We start from the raw sequence: 16458 nt of genomic DNA on the forward strand, positions 1-16458 counted from the left end.
AGACTGCGCGACGGGTGATGGGCGGGGCTTAAGAGGATCCCTGAAGCAAAACTTCGCAGGGCGAGACGCTTACGTTTCAGTAGTAGGCGGGGTCTAGTGACGTCAGAGGAGAGGCGGGGCCAGCCGGCCTTTACTAAGCTCTCACCGACTGTGTCCCCCTAAGACTTGCATTGTCCTTTTATATTTTGATTTTTTTTAAAGATTTAAATCTTATACTTTTTAATTAATAAGCATTCATTTAAAAAAATCCTTATTACAAATAGGCAGCCGGGGGTCGCAGTGGCTAGGGCCTGAAGTCAGGAAGACCTGAGTTCAAATTTAACCTCAGACCATAGTAGTGTATGACCCTGGGCAAGTCACTTAACCTCTGTCTGCCTCAGTTTCCTCTTCTTTAAAATGGGAGTGATAATAGCACCTACCTTCCAGGTTGTTGTGAGGACCAAATGAGATAATACTTGTTAAAAAGCATTTAGAACAGTGCCTGGCCTATTGGATACACTGTATAAATGGTGGCTACTATCATCATTATTGTTATTAAGTAGCTATAGCCAGGCAAAACAATTCCCACATCAACCATGTCTAAAAATACACAAGACCTCTAGGGATTGCAATGGATAGATGGCTGAACCTGGAGTCAAGAAGACCTGAGTTCAAGTCCTGTTATCAGACTCTTTACCAGCTTCCTGATCCCTGGACAAATCACTTAACCCACCTGCCTCAGTTTCCTCAATTGCAAAATAAGGATACCTCCTTCACAAGATTTCTGTAGGAATCAAGAGATCGGAAGACCTTACAAGCACTCCCCTCAAGTCCATCCTCTGACAGGAGGTAGGTAACATGCTTCATTGTGGGGTCCCTTTTCTATTACATTGATCAGCCTTTTTAAGTCTTTCGAACTTAATCATCTTGATAATATCGTATAGATTCTTCTGGTCAGTTCACCTCTAGGTCAGTTCATCCCAGATTTAATTTTTTCTTGCAGTTGAAGGACACTCCAATTCCATTCATGAGCAGTAGTTTGTCCAGGCTTTCTCTCATTCACATATTTGGTCCATATTTCCACATCCTTGTTGTTGTTCAGTCATGTCCCACTCCTTGTGACCCCATGGAGTTTGTTGGCAAAGATGCTCGAGTGGTTTACTATTTTAGAGAAACTGAAGCAGATAAGGTGAAGTGACTTGCCCAGGGTCACACAGCTTGTAAATGTCTGAGGGTGGATTTGATCTCTAGGCCCAGTGCTCTATCTACCGTGCTACCTAGCTGCCCTTCTACCTTCTTACAACATACTTTACCTGGTAATACAACTTGCCAAGGAAGTTAAAACAGACTTGGAAATCTAAGAAAAGTATGTAAGTAAAACAGTATTTTGTTAGTTCTCTGCCCTGGTTTCCTTCCCACCCCCAACTTAGAGTGTTATTGGATTCTGAAAATCATCTTTTCATGATATTCTCCATCATACCCAAGGAACCTCTTTTCATCCTGCAAGATAAGTTCAGCCCTCAGCAGTATCTTCTGTCCCTGGGGCCATTTCTTCCTTCTGATTGAAGGGTGGAGATGGAGGGTAGACTGCATAAAGCTCTGTCTAGAATCTTCATTTAAGAAGGGCAACTCAGCCAGTCATCTCTTTATTTCCCATCTGGCTGGACCCTTCTGGACTTCTCCATCACACGCCCAGGCTAGATATCATCCTCCACCATTGTGGCATCTCCCAACATCCCCAACTTCTCAGCTCCCTTTTGTGTGTTGTTTTTTTCCATTAGATTGTGTCTTCCCTGAAGGCAGGGATTGTGAATTTGTGTTTCTTTGTTTTGTATTTCTATTTCTAGTGCTTAGTAGGTACTTAATGTTTATTGACTGATAAACTGGCATTTGCTAAGCACCTACTCACTATGTGCCAGGCACTGTGCTAAGTGCTAGGAACAAAGGAACTGGAGTTTTTAACCTAAAAAAGAGATATTTGAGGGGAGGGGAGAGGTCAATAATATAGAAGGAAGAGGGACAATAGGACATCATAGCTGTCTTCTATTATTTAAAGGGCTTATTTAGCTTAGCCCCAGAACTAGGAATAAAGAGTAAGAGTTTCAGAATGCCAAATTTAGGACTGATGTCAGGTAAGAGTTACCCAGTAGTGGCGGTACAGGCTGGTTCAGGAGGTAGCAGTTGCCCCTCTCTGGGAGTCTTCATGCAAAGGCTGGATGGCCATTTGCCAGATACTATGCAGAAAGGATTCATTTTTCAGGCCCATGATTCCGTTTCTGCTCCCTTACTTTCTTTCTTGATTCCCTCTGCCTCATGGGCAGGTCATGTTACCAGGTTTGAGTCTCTTGGAAGAACGTGGAAATAGGGACCAAAAATCTAAATGAGAGAGAAAAAGCTATAACGTAACAATACCTTGCTTCGTAGGTTCCCAGGGAATTGATTCACACTTTGCTTAGGACTATTTCATTGGCTACTGGGAGTGTTTTCTTTTCTGCCTCTATCACCACACCCTCTGCTTGGCAACTCAGACATCTGTATTGCTCCAGAATGGGCAAGGGAGAATCAGTCCCAGCTATTCCCCATTCATCCCTTCCCACCTCATAGTTCTCTGGAACTTTCCTGCCCCTTTTTCCAAAGGAAGCCAGCTCACTGACTCCCTGCACAGAATAAGAACTTTCCATGGACCCATCTACTTTCTCCCTAATGCCTTAAATAACTATTTCCACAATAGACCCTATTTGACCAAAAGCGACCACAGCCCCTTGCCAAGGAAGGCACTGCCTTCAATTAAGGTTGCTCCAGCAGGAAAGGAATTAACCAGTTCCTTCTAAATGAAAGCTACCCCTAAGGGAATCCCATTTTCTTCTCAGGGTCTATCATTCTGTTCCTCACATTCCTCCCTATTATATTATGGCCTGGAGATAAACATTTGAAATTCCTCAGGAAACAAACATGGGTCTTTTAAGAGCTGGGGTTGGTGAGAGATGAATTTTGGAACCGACCAGTGTTTTTGATATACAGAGCTGATCCTCCGTTCTGCTTGTTCTGAGCAGTTATTATTTCCTATGGGAAGGAGGGGGTAGATATCTTCAGAGCAGTCTGTGTAAGTGTGAAAATGGGCAGTAGGGATTTTGTATATCAATTCTCTAACAAAATCGCCCCTCCCCATCCAATCCATGGTTCATGTTATTGGGAACTGTTTGTCCTACTTTGAAGACATTAAATTCTCATCTCTGTTATGGCTGAATGGTGCTGAGTTAATAAGGTTGGTCAAGTCTACGGAACAGCAAAATCTCCAAGAGCACAATGTTCTTGTCCAGGTGTAGAAACCAGTATTTAGAGCTTCCTGTAAATACTCTGATAGATGATAAATGTCCCCTTACCCCCACACTTCCCCAAAGGTGTTGCCTCCCCCTCCAGAGGCCAAAGCCCAGAGCTGGTTCTTCTTACACATTGTTTTTAAAAAGGCTCCATCAGCAACATATTTCTTTAATCATTATTATTTACATTTTATCATCTGACAGACGGACTTACAGAGAATAAATAAGGAAGAAAAGAAAATATACAATGGGTATCACATCTCTTTTTTTCAAATACAGAGAATTTGTATATATTCTATTTTGGAATGAGTATGATAGCTATAAACGGAGATTAAATCGGTTTGCTATTCATCAGCACTCAATAGGACACAATGTCCTCTGAGCTGTTAGGAGGGACAGAACAGGGCACAGATATTCACTGTCCTCAGGAGAAATGTACCACTCTGCTTTAGAAACCCAAGTTCTCCACAAAAAGATTACCCAACAAAAAAGTGAGGGAAGAAGAAAATAACCCTAAAAAGAAAATGGCACCAGGTGGACCTGACAAACTACAAGAGCTTGTTGATGTGCAGACATCGACCCAACTGTAAATTATTTCTAAACCTCTATATCAAGAACAAATCTTTTCTTTGAACTGAATTATTTTAGCCCTTCCTGCTTTCCCAAACTTCCCTTAAATCTCTCTGCATACAGGTTGCTTTGACTGTGAATTCACATCAGCCTGTCTACTCCAGGTGTTTGGACCCAATTTTATTCTCCTCCCTCTTGAAAAGTCCGGTAAAGTAGTTCTCAATAATGATTTAAGGAGATGCTATTTAGATTATTATGAAAGGCTCAGATTTGGAACCAAAGACTCTAGACTCTGCATTTGGGGTAGCAAATGAATATATTGGTCAAATCTATCAGCATATGACATATTACCACAAACTGGATATTATAGATGTGGAACCATCAGTGAATGCACAAAGGATGAGAAATTAATATCATGTGTTAGAAATCGGCAATATCCTGATTTGGGCAATATTTTTACTTTTCTAACCCTTTCTTTAAGAGAATATTCAAAGAAATAAAAATTCCTTCCTTCCTGATTTTGCTGCATGTATTTAGGTGGGATTTTTTTCTGTGATATTATTTTTTACTCCCTTTCAGCTCCAACAGGTCTACTCTCCTCACCTCCAACCTCCATCTGATTTCATATTTAAATCTATGATCCGATGAACTTGAAGCAGGTCTTGCAGAATTACAATGTGATTCTAATACTGCAGGACCAAGTTTTCTAAATAGAATCAGCTTGTTCCATAGTAGTGGTTGGGCTATTTATGAATTCAGTGGTCCTTCTCATGTTGATACTGAATAGAGAGGAAGATGAAATTTTCCTTCTATTCTGAAGACAAGCATTAGACACGTGTGGTGGACTAGGAAAGAAGAAAGAGGAACTATGTCCAATGCTACTTAAGTATTTTCTTTTCAATCATTGTTGGTAGAAACATTAGTTTAAATCAGGGAGTCCTCTTGTTATGTCTCCACATTTACACACTGGGCCTACCTTGTATACTCTTATCAAGCTAAGGATACAATAGGAAAGGCCTCCACCCTTAAGCCAACATACAAACAAGAGGCTTTATCTCTCTGAGGTTGTTTTCATGTTTTTTAAAAAGTCAAACCCATCCCTAACTAGATCAGTAAGAACCAGAATTTTAATGGTCCTGCTTATCTGTTAAGAGAAGTGATCTACATTTTGCAAGGCATTTCTTCTACAAGGTTCCCTTTAGCATTCAGCAGAAGTGCACCTGGAAAGAATTTCTCTTGCCACATCCAATGAGGACTAAATCATAAAACATCAAGGGCTAAGAATATCACAGCAACAAAACAACCATACACCACCTTGTCATAACTGCTAACGGTAGAGCTATTTGTAGCAACTGAGGTTGCAGTGTGGGAAATCAACTCACCATTAGCAACTTGGTCCTTTTTACCTTCCAATTCAAGATTTCAAGAATGTTTACCAAGAGGAAATGGTATTCATATGTTTCTACAAAACAACATTTAAATTGCAGTTCAAAGATGTCTTTCTGTGTGGACCAGGATGCCCATATTCCAGGAACATTCTGAGAATTGAGTACATTCAAAGAAATCTGTTGAAAGGGGATAGTGTATTGCAAGACTGGGGGTTACAAGTTAAAATAATAAACAAAGACTTCTAGTGACCCTGCTCAGCCATAATCCTGTTCTTTCTTCTGGGTAATCAGATTCTTAATTTTTTATCTTCTCATTTGTGGTTTTGCATACCACAGATGCTGCTTCTTTTCAATTTGTTTTCTTGGGACATCTTCATCTCCACCCTCTCTATTACCAAAAATACATGGACCACCCCCACATCATTGATTTCTAACACTTCTTACCTCCTTGTGGGTTATGGGAAAAAGCTGAGCATTTACAAAGCCCCAATGGAAAAACATGTCCACACATGACACATAAACTCTACACATATTTCTTTCCTACACACATATTCCTTAGTCAAGTTTGCAATCATCTCTGACTTAAGTCAATAATTTCTACATCTTGACTGTCACCATTCTGAGTGTTGGAGTCATGATTGTGGGGAAGTGGGTAGAATTTCTGTGACAGATGCGTCCTAACTGGAAGATTTTGTTTTCAAAAGAAAAATAAGCAAACTGCATTTATCCTGAGGCATGCAAGGAGTCACACCTTTTGAAGATCCTATGCCATTGAATGTCTTTCCTTAGAAGGGGCACTATTAAGCCTCACACTGACCTAGCCTACAGGAATGGAAATGATCATATCCACAATGTCTCCTTAGGATTGGCCAATGGGATAAGGGAAATAATGAGGGGCAAGAGAGGGGATGGGACAAAGGAAAGATATTATGGAGCTCCTGTACCAGAGAGCACTGCTTAGACCAGGACCTTCCAGAGAAACCTTGTAGCTGAGGTTCCTGATACATGACAGAGGTCAGGTATAAATAGCCTGTGTCTTCTTAGTTATACCATGGCCTTAATTAACTATGACAATTATCAGCATCTGCAAGAAAATTGCACTTTTCCTGTCTTGGTGGAATCCAACCATGAAGAAGGATGACCAGAGACAATGACCCATAAGGAAACACCATAGTGAACAACAAGTGTACTCTAGAGCTAGAGGACCTTAGGGCTGGCAGAATGTTCAGTAAGTCATCCTATTTATTCTTCTTGAGGTTGGATGGTACAATCCTCAGGGCAGCATTTTCATTTCATCTCTGTTTACCTGATCTATGTAGCTAGAATCTAGTACAACCACCTCTTTCAGCCCCAAGCAAAGCCAAATCAGTATCCTCAGACATGTATGTAGCATCAACATGCCAAGTTAATAAGCAAGAAATCAGCAGATAGAGGATGGGGTAGTAGGAGACAAAAAAATCACTGGTTTTGCTTAGATCTATTCTTTCTATGTATCAGTGGGTAAATTCCATAAGGCATTTCCACTGCCATAAGAGATTTGGCTCAAATCTGAAATCTCAGGCTTGCCCTTAATACTCATACCCATTGCTACCTACAAATCCTCAGAAATAGGGGCCTCCCTGATGTGCTTCTGTTGTAGGATAATGCTACCCTCTGGTGGTACAGTATGGGTTTTTTAATCACTCAAGAATTCCCCTCATCCTACCCTGAACAACTCTATTGTCCTTTATTGCTTCATCACATTTTTCTTATCTTCAATACACTCACTTGTACCATTCAGTATCACTTAACTCCCATAAAGGACTCACCATCACTTCTGCCCTAACTTGCTTTGTATGATATATCATTCCATCCTTTCTGTTTTCCAGAAACTTCTTTATCTTTCATCATCTCTCTCTTTTCTCTCTCTCTCTCCCATCATTTAAAAAAAAAAACACCATTCTCACTCTTTGATTTTGTCCCCTCTCTACTTGCCAAAGTCAACCCTCTGCCCCATCCTCAGCACTCTTTAGTCTACATTACACTGCAACTTTTCCTCATCACCTATAACATCTTTGTTTTCTCCCCCTTTCTTCCACCCCCTTTTTACCTTCTGCCTTTGGATCTTTCTCTTAATATGGAGTAAACCTTCCAAGTTTGCTTATAGTCCTCTATATTCCCACTGGCATAGTTACAACTTGGGATTTGAAATGTCCAAAAGCACTGCCTAGATAGAGAAATGTCACAACCTGTCTGACTATGAGAACTGACTCCAAAGGGAACAAAAAGAGTTTCATGTCCCCCGAAGCATCTATTTCTCTCTTCCTCTTTCCTCAAAAATTCCATACTGCCCTAATCTAGTTAAAGAAATGAGCCTTATAGCCAAGTGTCTATTACTAAACTCTGAGGTCACATGCAACATTTTGTTGGGGATTTCCCTTTCAATCCTTTGTTTTCAGAAATGCCCTGATCATAGATTGTAAAGGTTCTTCTCCTTTTAATATCTCTGTCTTGTTTATATCCTATATTTACTTATCTATCAATATGCAGTGTCCTCTCAGTAGAATGGAAGCTCTCTGAGGGTAGGAGCTGTTATACTTTTGTATTTGTATCTCCAGAACCTACCAGTATCAGACAAATTTAGAAGGTGCTTAAAAAATGCTTGATGATTAATTTATTGATGATTTATGGGTCTGCATACTAAAGATGTTACCTGTTACTACAAGTCATCAAGTGGAAGCTGGATGAACACTTTGAGAGTATATGATAGAGGGGAGTTTTTGCTCAGGTCATGCCTGGACTCATTAGCTTCTCAGTTCCCTTCCAATTCTGAGATTCCATCACTCTATTATTCTACATGCTATTTGATGCTAACTGGGACTGTCTTCATTCTAAAGCCTACATACTGGAAGATCAAACTCTAACCCAAGAAGAGAAGGGTAGAGTGTTTGGTGATACCTCCTGTTTAACAGTTCGATTTATTAAGCACCTACTACTACATACAAACTACCAATTTGAATCAATTTGGCAGCCCTCTGAAGTGGTTTTTTTCTTGAACTAGGGCCAGACCAATCCAGGATAAATAAGCTAACTTCACATATGAATTTGTATAGAACCACATTAGTGCACAAAAGCATCAGTCAGGTGAAATGTTGCAGAATGGGGAGGGAGGAAAGGGAGGGAGGGAGGGAGGGAGGGAGGAAGGAAGGAAGGAAGAAGGAAGGAAGAAAGGAAGGAAGGAAGGAAGGAAGGAAGGAAGGAAGGAAGGAAGGAAGGAAGGAAGGAAGTCACAAAACTCATGGCCCTGGCCACATGAGGGCTCATAAACAGAAAATAGGTGCCTCTTTTAGGGGCAGTGGATCAAAGCAGAAAATCTAGGATTTCAGTCTATACTTTTGCCCCAGTAGTGATTCTGAAAACTAATTTGGGGGAAAATCAGAACCTTGAAGAGCTGTTTGAAGTGGGTAGAGAGGGCTATGAAACAGTGACTTAGCTCCTTGGCTTGGAAAATATGTCCTGAAATTTAGAGCAGTAATTAAGAATTTGGAGGGCCTGGACCAAAAAAAAAAAAAAAAAAGGACTTCACGTAGAATACAGCGGCAAGGAGTAAGAAATATACCTCCCGTAGACCCAGAAGTTTTTGTGTAGCCACAAGATTGGCTACTAATGGAGAGATAAGAGGAGTTGGCCTGCGGTCAAGTGTGTGGCCAATATAGAGAGAAAATAGTGCCTGGGATAGAGCAGGTCTTTGAGAGGGGGGTAGGTGTGTAGGATCTCACCTGCAATCAGACCCCTGAAAATGGGGTAGGGAGAAAGTGCACTCTAGGGAAATGCTGGTTCCTTCCAAATTTCATCACCCTGGGGAAAAGCCCCTATTGTCTCTTCCTAGTCATACCCCTACTGAAATTCTTTATGTCTCTCCTTGAGTTGAAAGCTAGTTTTTCTGCTGGGCTGGAGAGCTTGGGGTTTGTGAGGATTCAGACTCACCTCTGAGGTCACTGTAACACAAAGTAGGAACAATTTAAGTAATAACCCAAGTGTCTAAAGGAGGAGACCCCAGCCTCATGCTCCACTTCATGTTGACTATGTCAAGTCCCACAAGGATTCAGAGACTGTATACAAGAGAACAGTTGCAGAAGTCTTCTGACAGGTGCTGTTCTAGATAACTGCCACTTTCCAAAAGTCTAAAGGAAGCCCTGTGCATAAGAGAGATCCACAGCAAATGAGTAATTCAATGGGTAAAGGACCAGAATGCCAAGTATCAGCTCCCAGTTGTCCCTGGAGATGGTGGCTGAGATCCCTCCACTGATGGTTCCCCTGAGCGTGGACCAAATGATTTCTAAGGCTCCTTCCATAGCAAAGATTCAACAGCAGCTTCACATGGAATACCAATTCCAGATATGCCTTGAATCTGATTTGAAATCAAGTCCTTCCTTGGGGAAATCCACATCTGAATATACTTGAATAAACTGTAGAGAAAAATAGTGTCCACATGCTCCTGTTGGAATTATAAATGGATATTCCACGCTTGTGCAGATTATATTCATATACCCTCTTTACCTACAACTGCAAAAGATACTTCGCCTCTGGCAAATCCTCTTACTTGCCTGATTCTCTCCACCATGATGATGTCTCTGAGTGGAATACGTGGGAACAGAGCCTCTATCACCGTAGGAACTAGGACTGCAACTGTTGTTGTCATCATTATCGCGTGTGCATGCGTGTGTGTGTGTGTGTTTACAAGAATGTTATTAGAGCTTTTCCTACATGGGATATTGTGGAGAAACGTTCAATTACTGGCTCAAGTTAGCTCATGAGTTAATGGGAGAGGTCTCATTAGAACTTAAAGGCCATGACCAGTCCATGATGTAGTATTTCACTGAACCTTTTGACTTAAACACATCCCCATGGCATTCCCCACAATATCAGTATCCTTCAAGTCTTTCTCTTTCTCTGTTTTGATTTGTTAATCACTTCCTAGAAATGGGAACTCCGAAAAAAAGTCACAGAATTTGCACATTTATAAACAAGCATATTTAACATTTATAAATTATTTGAATTTTCTAGCCTTTTTCATCCAACTCTGGTATGTCAGGTGAGATTTTTTCTTTTTTTTTTTTTTTTTTTTTTTAGATTCCCTCTGATCTAGACTTTTTTTTTATTTTTGGCTCTTTAATGTAAAAACGAAAAGGAGAAAAACAAAGAAGCCTCCGCCTCCCAGGGTTCATTAGAAGTCCAAGTGAAGTGGCTTAGATTTGGAGAAGTGGTGGGTTTTAAGGGGAGGGTTGGGGACCATCAGAGGTGCTCCAGAATTGACAACATCACTCCTCTCCATTTCCTTGTTGGAGAAGCAGGAGGTGGATTTCTTGGAATGAGGGGCGGTGTTTGGTGTCTCTTCTCCAGCAGCTGAGCATCAGCTTATAAACAGGATCAGGGCAAATTGCAGGCTGTGGGAGGTATGTCTTTGGAAACAGACAAATAAACAACCAAAATGAGGAAATTACAAAGAAAGTCAAAAAGAAAATCAAAACAAAAAAGTCCAAGCGGGTATGTGTGGGGAGAGAGGGGGATGTAGTTGGATTCGTGTTTAAACTTTCTCCTCCCTATTTTCCGAATTTGATATCTGAGTAGGTGTTGCCCCAGAAAAGTCAGGGGCTGGCAAACCCACTGAGGCTCTAAGACTAATAGGTAGTTAGGTGGCTCAGTGGACAGAGCGCTAAAGCTAAATTCAGGAAGACATGAGTTCAAATGTGGTCTGACACTTACTAGCTGTGTTACCCCAGCAAAGCCATTTAACCTCTGTTTTCCTTAAATGGCAAACAACTTCAGTGTCTTTGTCAAGAAAACCTCATGGACCATATTTTCAATGTCAAGAACCATAAGGTATAGAGGTTATTACTGGGGTTAATCAGAATTTGACTGTCATTTCCCTGCTCAGAAAATATCAACAACTTCCCATTACCTGCTGAGCAGAGCTCAAAATCCTTAACACTGCTCCCTTTCTAGCCTTCACTGATCTGCTCCCCTTCTCTACACTAAGATTTGACCAAGAAGTATTATTCCCTATTTCCAAACATACCTGATATTTTCCTGCCTTCATAGCCCTTCTTACATTATTCCCTCTGCCTGTAATATCTTTCTCCTTCTTCTATATGCCTCAGTTTATACTCCTTCTTTGAAGCCTTCCTTGATCCATCCCACTAGCCAGAAGTAATCTTCATTACTCTCCTAACACATCGCCATTCTCATGGCACTTATCTCATTGAAGGAAGGGGCTTTGGGACTAGTCCTGGATTTGGAGTCAGATGACAAGGATCCAGATTTCAGCTCTGTTCCGTATTACCTGTATAACCTTGACAGGGCAAATTATTTAATCTTATTGGGCCTCATTTTTCTCACCTGTAAAATGTGGGGTTGGACTAAAATGGCATCTAAGGCCTCTTTTCAGTTGTAAATCTATGATCATCTGTAATCTTTCTACATTGAAATGTTATTTGTTTACATATACTTGATTACACATATATATACATGTGTGTGTATGTATTGAGTCAAGGCTTTTTTCTAATGCCTTCTCCAGAAGCTCACATGTCCACATCCATCCCTCCTTTGTTTTTTCTACCTGCCGCCCTTGGTCTCGGAAGAATTCTCCAGTATTCTCAATGACTTGTTCATCTGACAGCTGGGAATATGGCTGCTCCTGGCAGAATGTGAAGGTCTCCCATAGCGTCACCCCAAAGGCCCACACATCACTCGCTGTGGTGAACTTGCCCTAGATGGTTGTGAAAAGAGAAGGAAAAAAGAAAGAAACTCAGGATAGCCCTGCCACACACACACCCCAAGGGGAATAATGCTGCGGACTTTATGCACCCCCTTGCCCTGTAGAGACAACAACCATCATCAAAGCCAGAGATCTGTGAGATTCTCCAAGTGTGAATTTCTCATGTTAGATATGCTCTCACGGAGCTTTGTAAAATTCAAAAATGATTTTCTCACCCGGCATTTCTCACATTAGAAATGCACACAGTGCTTTGTAACATTTAAAAGTGATTTTTCCCATCATTACTGTTCAGCTCAAACTATACCTGGGAGGCCTATCCCTTTTGGGGGGAAAAGCCTATAAAGAATAAACCCTATAAAAATTAAACAGCCACAAAAGATACGTGATTGTCCAATTTGGTACTAAAAATTGTCCAAAAAAACCAAAATTAGACCAAGATGTCAATCGTCTCAGTGTAGGAAAACATCAACCACCCTTCAAAACTCAATTGTGCTTTAATTATTACATGATTTTCCCCTAAACATAGATATTATATTCTTCAAGGCTCTGTGCTGAGTCCCCTTTTCTTTCTCCACACAATTTTTGATGATTTCATCAACTCTCATGGATTCAATTCCCATCTTTCATGATGATACCATCATCTTTATATCTACCTCTAATTTCCTCCTTGTATGATAGCCGGTTATACAAATCCAACTGTTTGTTTTATAAGTATTTTAAACTCAACCTGGCCAAAATGCAACTTATCATCTTACTTCTCTACACCCATCCCTTCTCCAAATCTCCCCATTTCTGTTGAGGTCACAATAATACCACGTTCAAAACCTCAGTCATCTTCAACTCTCCATTCCCCTTTTACCCCACCCATGTCCAATCAATTATGAAGAATACACACACAGGTGTACACATATACATATATATACATATATATATACACATGTCGCCAGCAAAACTCCCACATGAGCTAAAATGGGATTAAAATGCAACTGGAAAATCTTTGACAAAATAACTAGGCTTATTGCACTGTTACTCCCTTTCATTAACTCTACCTTCCAGACCAATGGACCTATTCATTATTCCCTGGACTCAAGAGTTCTATCTCCCGTCCCCCATACTTTTCTGCTTAAAGTCTCAAGCTTCCATCATGACTCAGCTCATGAACAACCTAGCTCATGGCCAACCTCCTAAGAGAAATCTCTCCTGATCCTCCTAAATGTGAATGCTCTCTCCACATTATCATGTGTGCCCTTCTCTGTTTACATGTTTTATTTATTCCTGCCCCCAGGAGAATATAATTTCCTTGAAGGAAAGGATTATATTTTGTTTTGCCTGTATACCCTCAGTGCCTAGCAGAACACTTTACAATAGCAGGCACCTAAGAAATGCTTGTTGCATTGGAACTAAACATGACACATTTGTTAATAGAGGTCACAATTTTTGTTTTTTAAAGAGCAAGAAAGATGTAGTAGAAAGAGCACTGGACCTGGAATCTGATGACTTAGGTTTGAATTTTAGCTATACCCATAGTAAGTCACCTGACCTCCCTGGGCCTGTTTCCTCATCTGAAAAATAAACTAGTAGTCTTACATGAACTCTAAGCATTTTCAGTGATAAAAATAATTATAATCCTCTCATTTAGAGAATCTGAATCCCATGTGACTTGCTCAAAATCACCCAGAAAATTACTATGTCAGGATAACAACCTAGGATTCTCCTTATTTAGGGATGGCATGGTGCTTCATTACTATGATAGTGATCAATGATATTTACCAAGGGTAATTAACTGTAGTTGAGAAAGATGCAAATAACTCCATAATAATATTGGTTAATTATTGATGATAAAATTTAAAATATTATTAGCCCATGTACCCACAAATAGTGTAGAGACAGCTAGATGGTGCAGTGGATAGAGAGTGCTAAGCCTGGAGTAAGGAAGACATGAGTTCAAATTCAGCCTCAAATACTTACTAGCTTATAACTCTGGACAAGTCATTTAACCTCAATCTGTCTCAGTTTCCTCAATTGTAAAGTAGGGGTAATAAAAGCACCTACATCCCAAGGCAATTGAGGATTAAATAAAATTTGGACTTTTATGGTAGTTAAGAATTGGAAATTGAGGGGATGCCCATCAATTGGGATATGGCTGAACAAGTTATGATTATAATGGAATATTATTATTGTGGTATAAGAAATGACAAGCAGGATGATTTCAGAAAAACCTGGAAAGACTTACATGAACTGATACAAAGTAGCTGTTCTCAGCAATACAATGATTCAAGACAATCCCAAAGGACGCATGATGAAAAATGTTATTTGCCTCCAGACAAAGAACAGAGAATTGATATTGTCTGAATATGGACTGAAGCAGACTCTCTCTCTCTCTCTCTCTCTCTCATTTTCTTCTACCAAATGTTTTGTAAATGTTTTACATGATTGCACATGTATAATCTACATCAGATTGCTTCCCATCTCAGGAAAGGAGTGATAAAATTTGCAACTCAAAACTTTTTTTAAATGTTTAAAAAAATTTCCATGTAATTGGAGGAAAAATAAAATATTTTTTTAAAAAGTAGCATTTGTAAAGTGTATAGCACAATGCTTGGCATACAGTAGGTGTCTGATAAATGCTTTCTTCTTTCATTCTTTCTTTCCTTCCTTCCTTCTGTCCAAGAACCAATCTGATTAAATTCGAAGGGACTAATCCCCAGAGGGGTGGCCACAAAGTGATGACTTAGTTCCCTTTAACCACAGTTATTCCCCCATCCGTCTAGGGTAAGTGAAGTGTCTGGTATTGGTGGAGGGATCCTGTAGGTGAATGAAGCTACAGATCTCTGAAATACTAACACAAAAAGTTAGAAAGATATCATAGAAAATCAGTCATCCCCAAATAAAGCAAACATTTAATTCAGCCCCAAGCATTTAGTAAGCACCTATCATGTGCAATATGAGAGATGGCATTTCCAAGTAGGTAGAGAGCTGGTCTCAGAGTCAGGAAGACCTGGGTTCAAATCTGGCCTCTGGCACCTACTGGCTGTGTGACCCTGGACAATTCACTTAACCTCTTTGTGCTCCAGGTAACTTAGTCTCTAAGACTCTAATTGCAGAACACATGCTGATCTGCATTGGTAAAGGGAGTGTTCTTACTGGGAGTTCTCTATACTGATGAAATCACAGGTCCATTATGTAAGACCCTGTGGTAAGTAAGCACTGAAAATACAAAGATAGATATGAAATAGATAGCAGTCTTAAGCAGCATATGGCATAATGGGCAGGAAAGGAGGAGAAGGAGGAGGAGGAGGAGGAGGGATAAGCACACAAACAATAAGAAAGGGAGAATGAAATAATGAGAGACCCAGACTCCCTGCTAGATGTTTGAGGAGGGACAGATCACTCTCACCCATCTAGGGCAATATAAGGCTGTCATCATGGAAGATTTGATGGAAGAGTTAGGGTTTGAGTTGTGTCTTGAAAGGAGGGAGGGATTTCAACAGATGAAGGGAGTAGGGCGAGGTGGAGTTCATTCTAGGCACAGAAAAGAGCAGGGACCAAAGTAAGGAGCCAGGAGAGAGAGCAGTCAAAGAATGAGGCACAGAGTAGAACACAGAGTACATGAAGGAAGGGCTGTACTGGTACATTTTTAACAACTAGCTCTCTGAAGAAAAATGCAGGTATAACACATTTTAAAGTTTAATTAAAATCATTAAAATTTTCTCCATGACTTTCTTAAGTCTATTACAACAATAAATCAAGCTCTGATTTGTATCAGTTACTGATTCCCAAAGTATAAATGCTCACTGTAAATATACCAGTGAACTGGCTTCAGCACCCTGCTGCATAGAAGGTAGTGGTAGGAGAGAAGGCTGGAAAACTAGGTTTCAGGCATATTCTAAAGGACTTTAAATAGCAAGCATAGGAGATTAACATTTTATTCATTGGCACTGGGGAGTTAATGAAGAGTTTTGATTAGAGGAGTGATATGATCATAGTGGTGCTTCATAACACTATGTGGTAATAAGAATGAAGAACGAATAGGACAGACTGGAATTTAAATATTAAAATTGTTTAGGCAAAGAGAGGTATCAGAGTCTCCTAATAAATATCTCAGATACATATGCCATTGTATAAACCTAGAATATAATAAGCTTTTGATAAATCTTCTTGATTGAGATATTGCAGATTGAAAAAATGGAAACTCACCAATAAGATGCTCTCCCAAGACATCCAGCGGATAGGGAGCACTGCCCGACCTTGGATCCTATAGTAATCTCCACTGTACAGGTTCCTGCTCATCCCAAAGTCTGCTATCTTGATGGTGTAGTTCTTACCAACTAAGCAATTTCGTGTTGCCAGGTCCCGGTGGACAAAATTTAGAGAGGACAGATACTTCATGCCTGATGCTATCTGTGTGGCCATGAATTTCAGGTTTATATAACTGAGGAAATAT

At 40.2% G+C, this 16458-nt stretch overlaps 1 protein-coding gene across 9 annotated transcripts in view; it reads right to left on the minus strand.

The window, feature by feature from the left end:
- Positions 1 to 3448: 3448 nt before the first annotated feature.
- Positions 3449 to 16458, minus strand: part of DDR2 (discoidin domain receptor tyrosine kinase 2) — a 253306-nt gene continuing 240296 nt past the window's right edge. For all 9 annotated transcript variants that reach the window (XM_072648779.1, XM_072648776.1, XM_072648773.1 and 6 more), the window contains 3 exons: positions 16212 to 16446; positions 11856 to 12005; positions 3449 to 10698 (listed from right to left, as the gene is read on the minus strand). In XM_072648779.1, the coding sequence (XP_072504880.1) occupies positions 10558 to 10698; positions 11856 to 12005; positions 16212 to 16446 (526 nt within the window). In that variant the 3' untranslated portion in view covers positions 3449 to 10557. The remainder of the gene's footprint in view (positions 10699 to 11855; positions 12006 to 16211; positions 16447 to 16458) is intronic.

This window comes from Notamacropus eugenii, chromosome 2, assembly GCF_028372415.1.
Source record: "Notamacropus eugenii isolate mMacEug1 chromosome 2, mMacEug1.pri_v2, whole genome shotgun sequence".
In the NCBI taxonomy this organism is placed as follows: Eukaryota; Metazoa; Chordata; class Mammalia; order Diprotodontia; family Macropodidae; genus Notamacropus; species Notamacropus eugenii.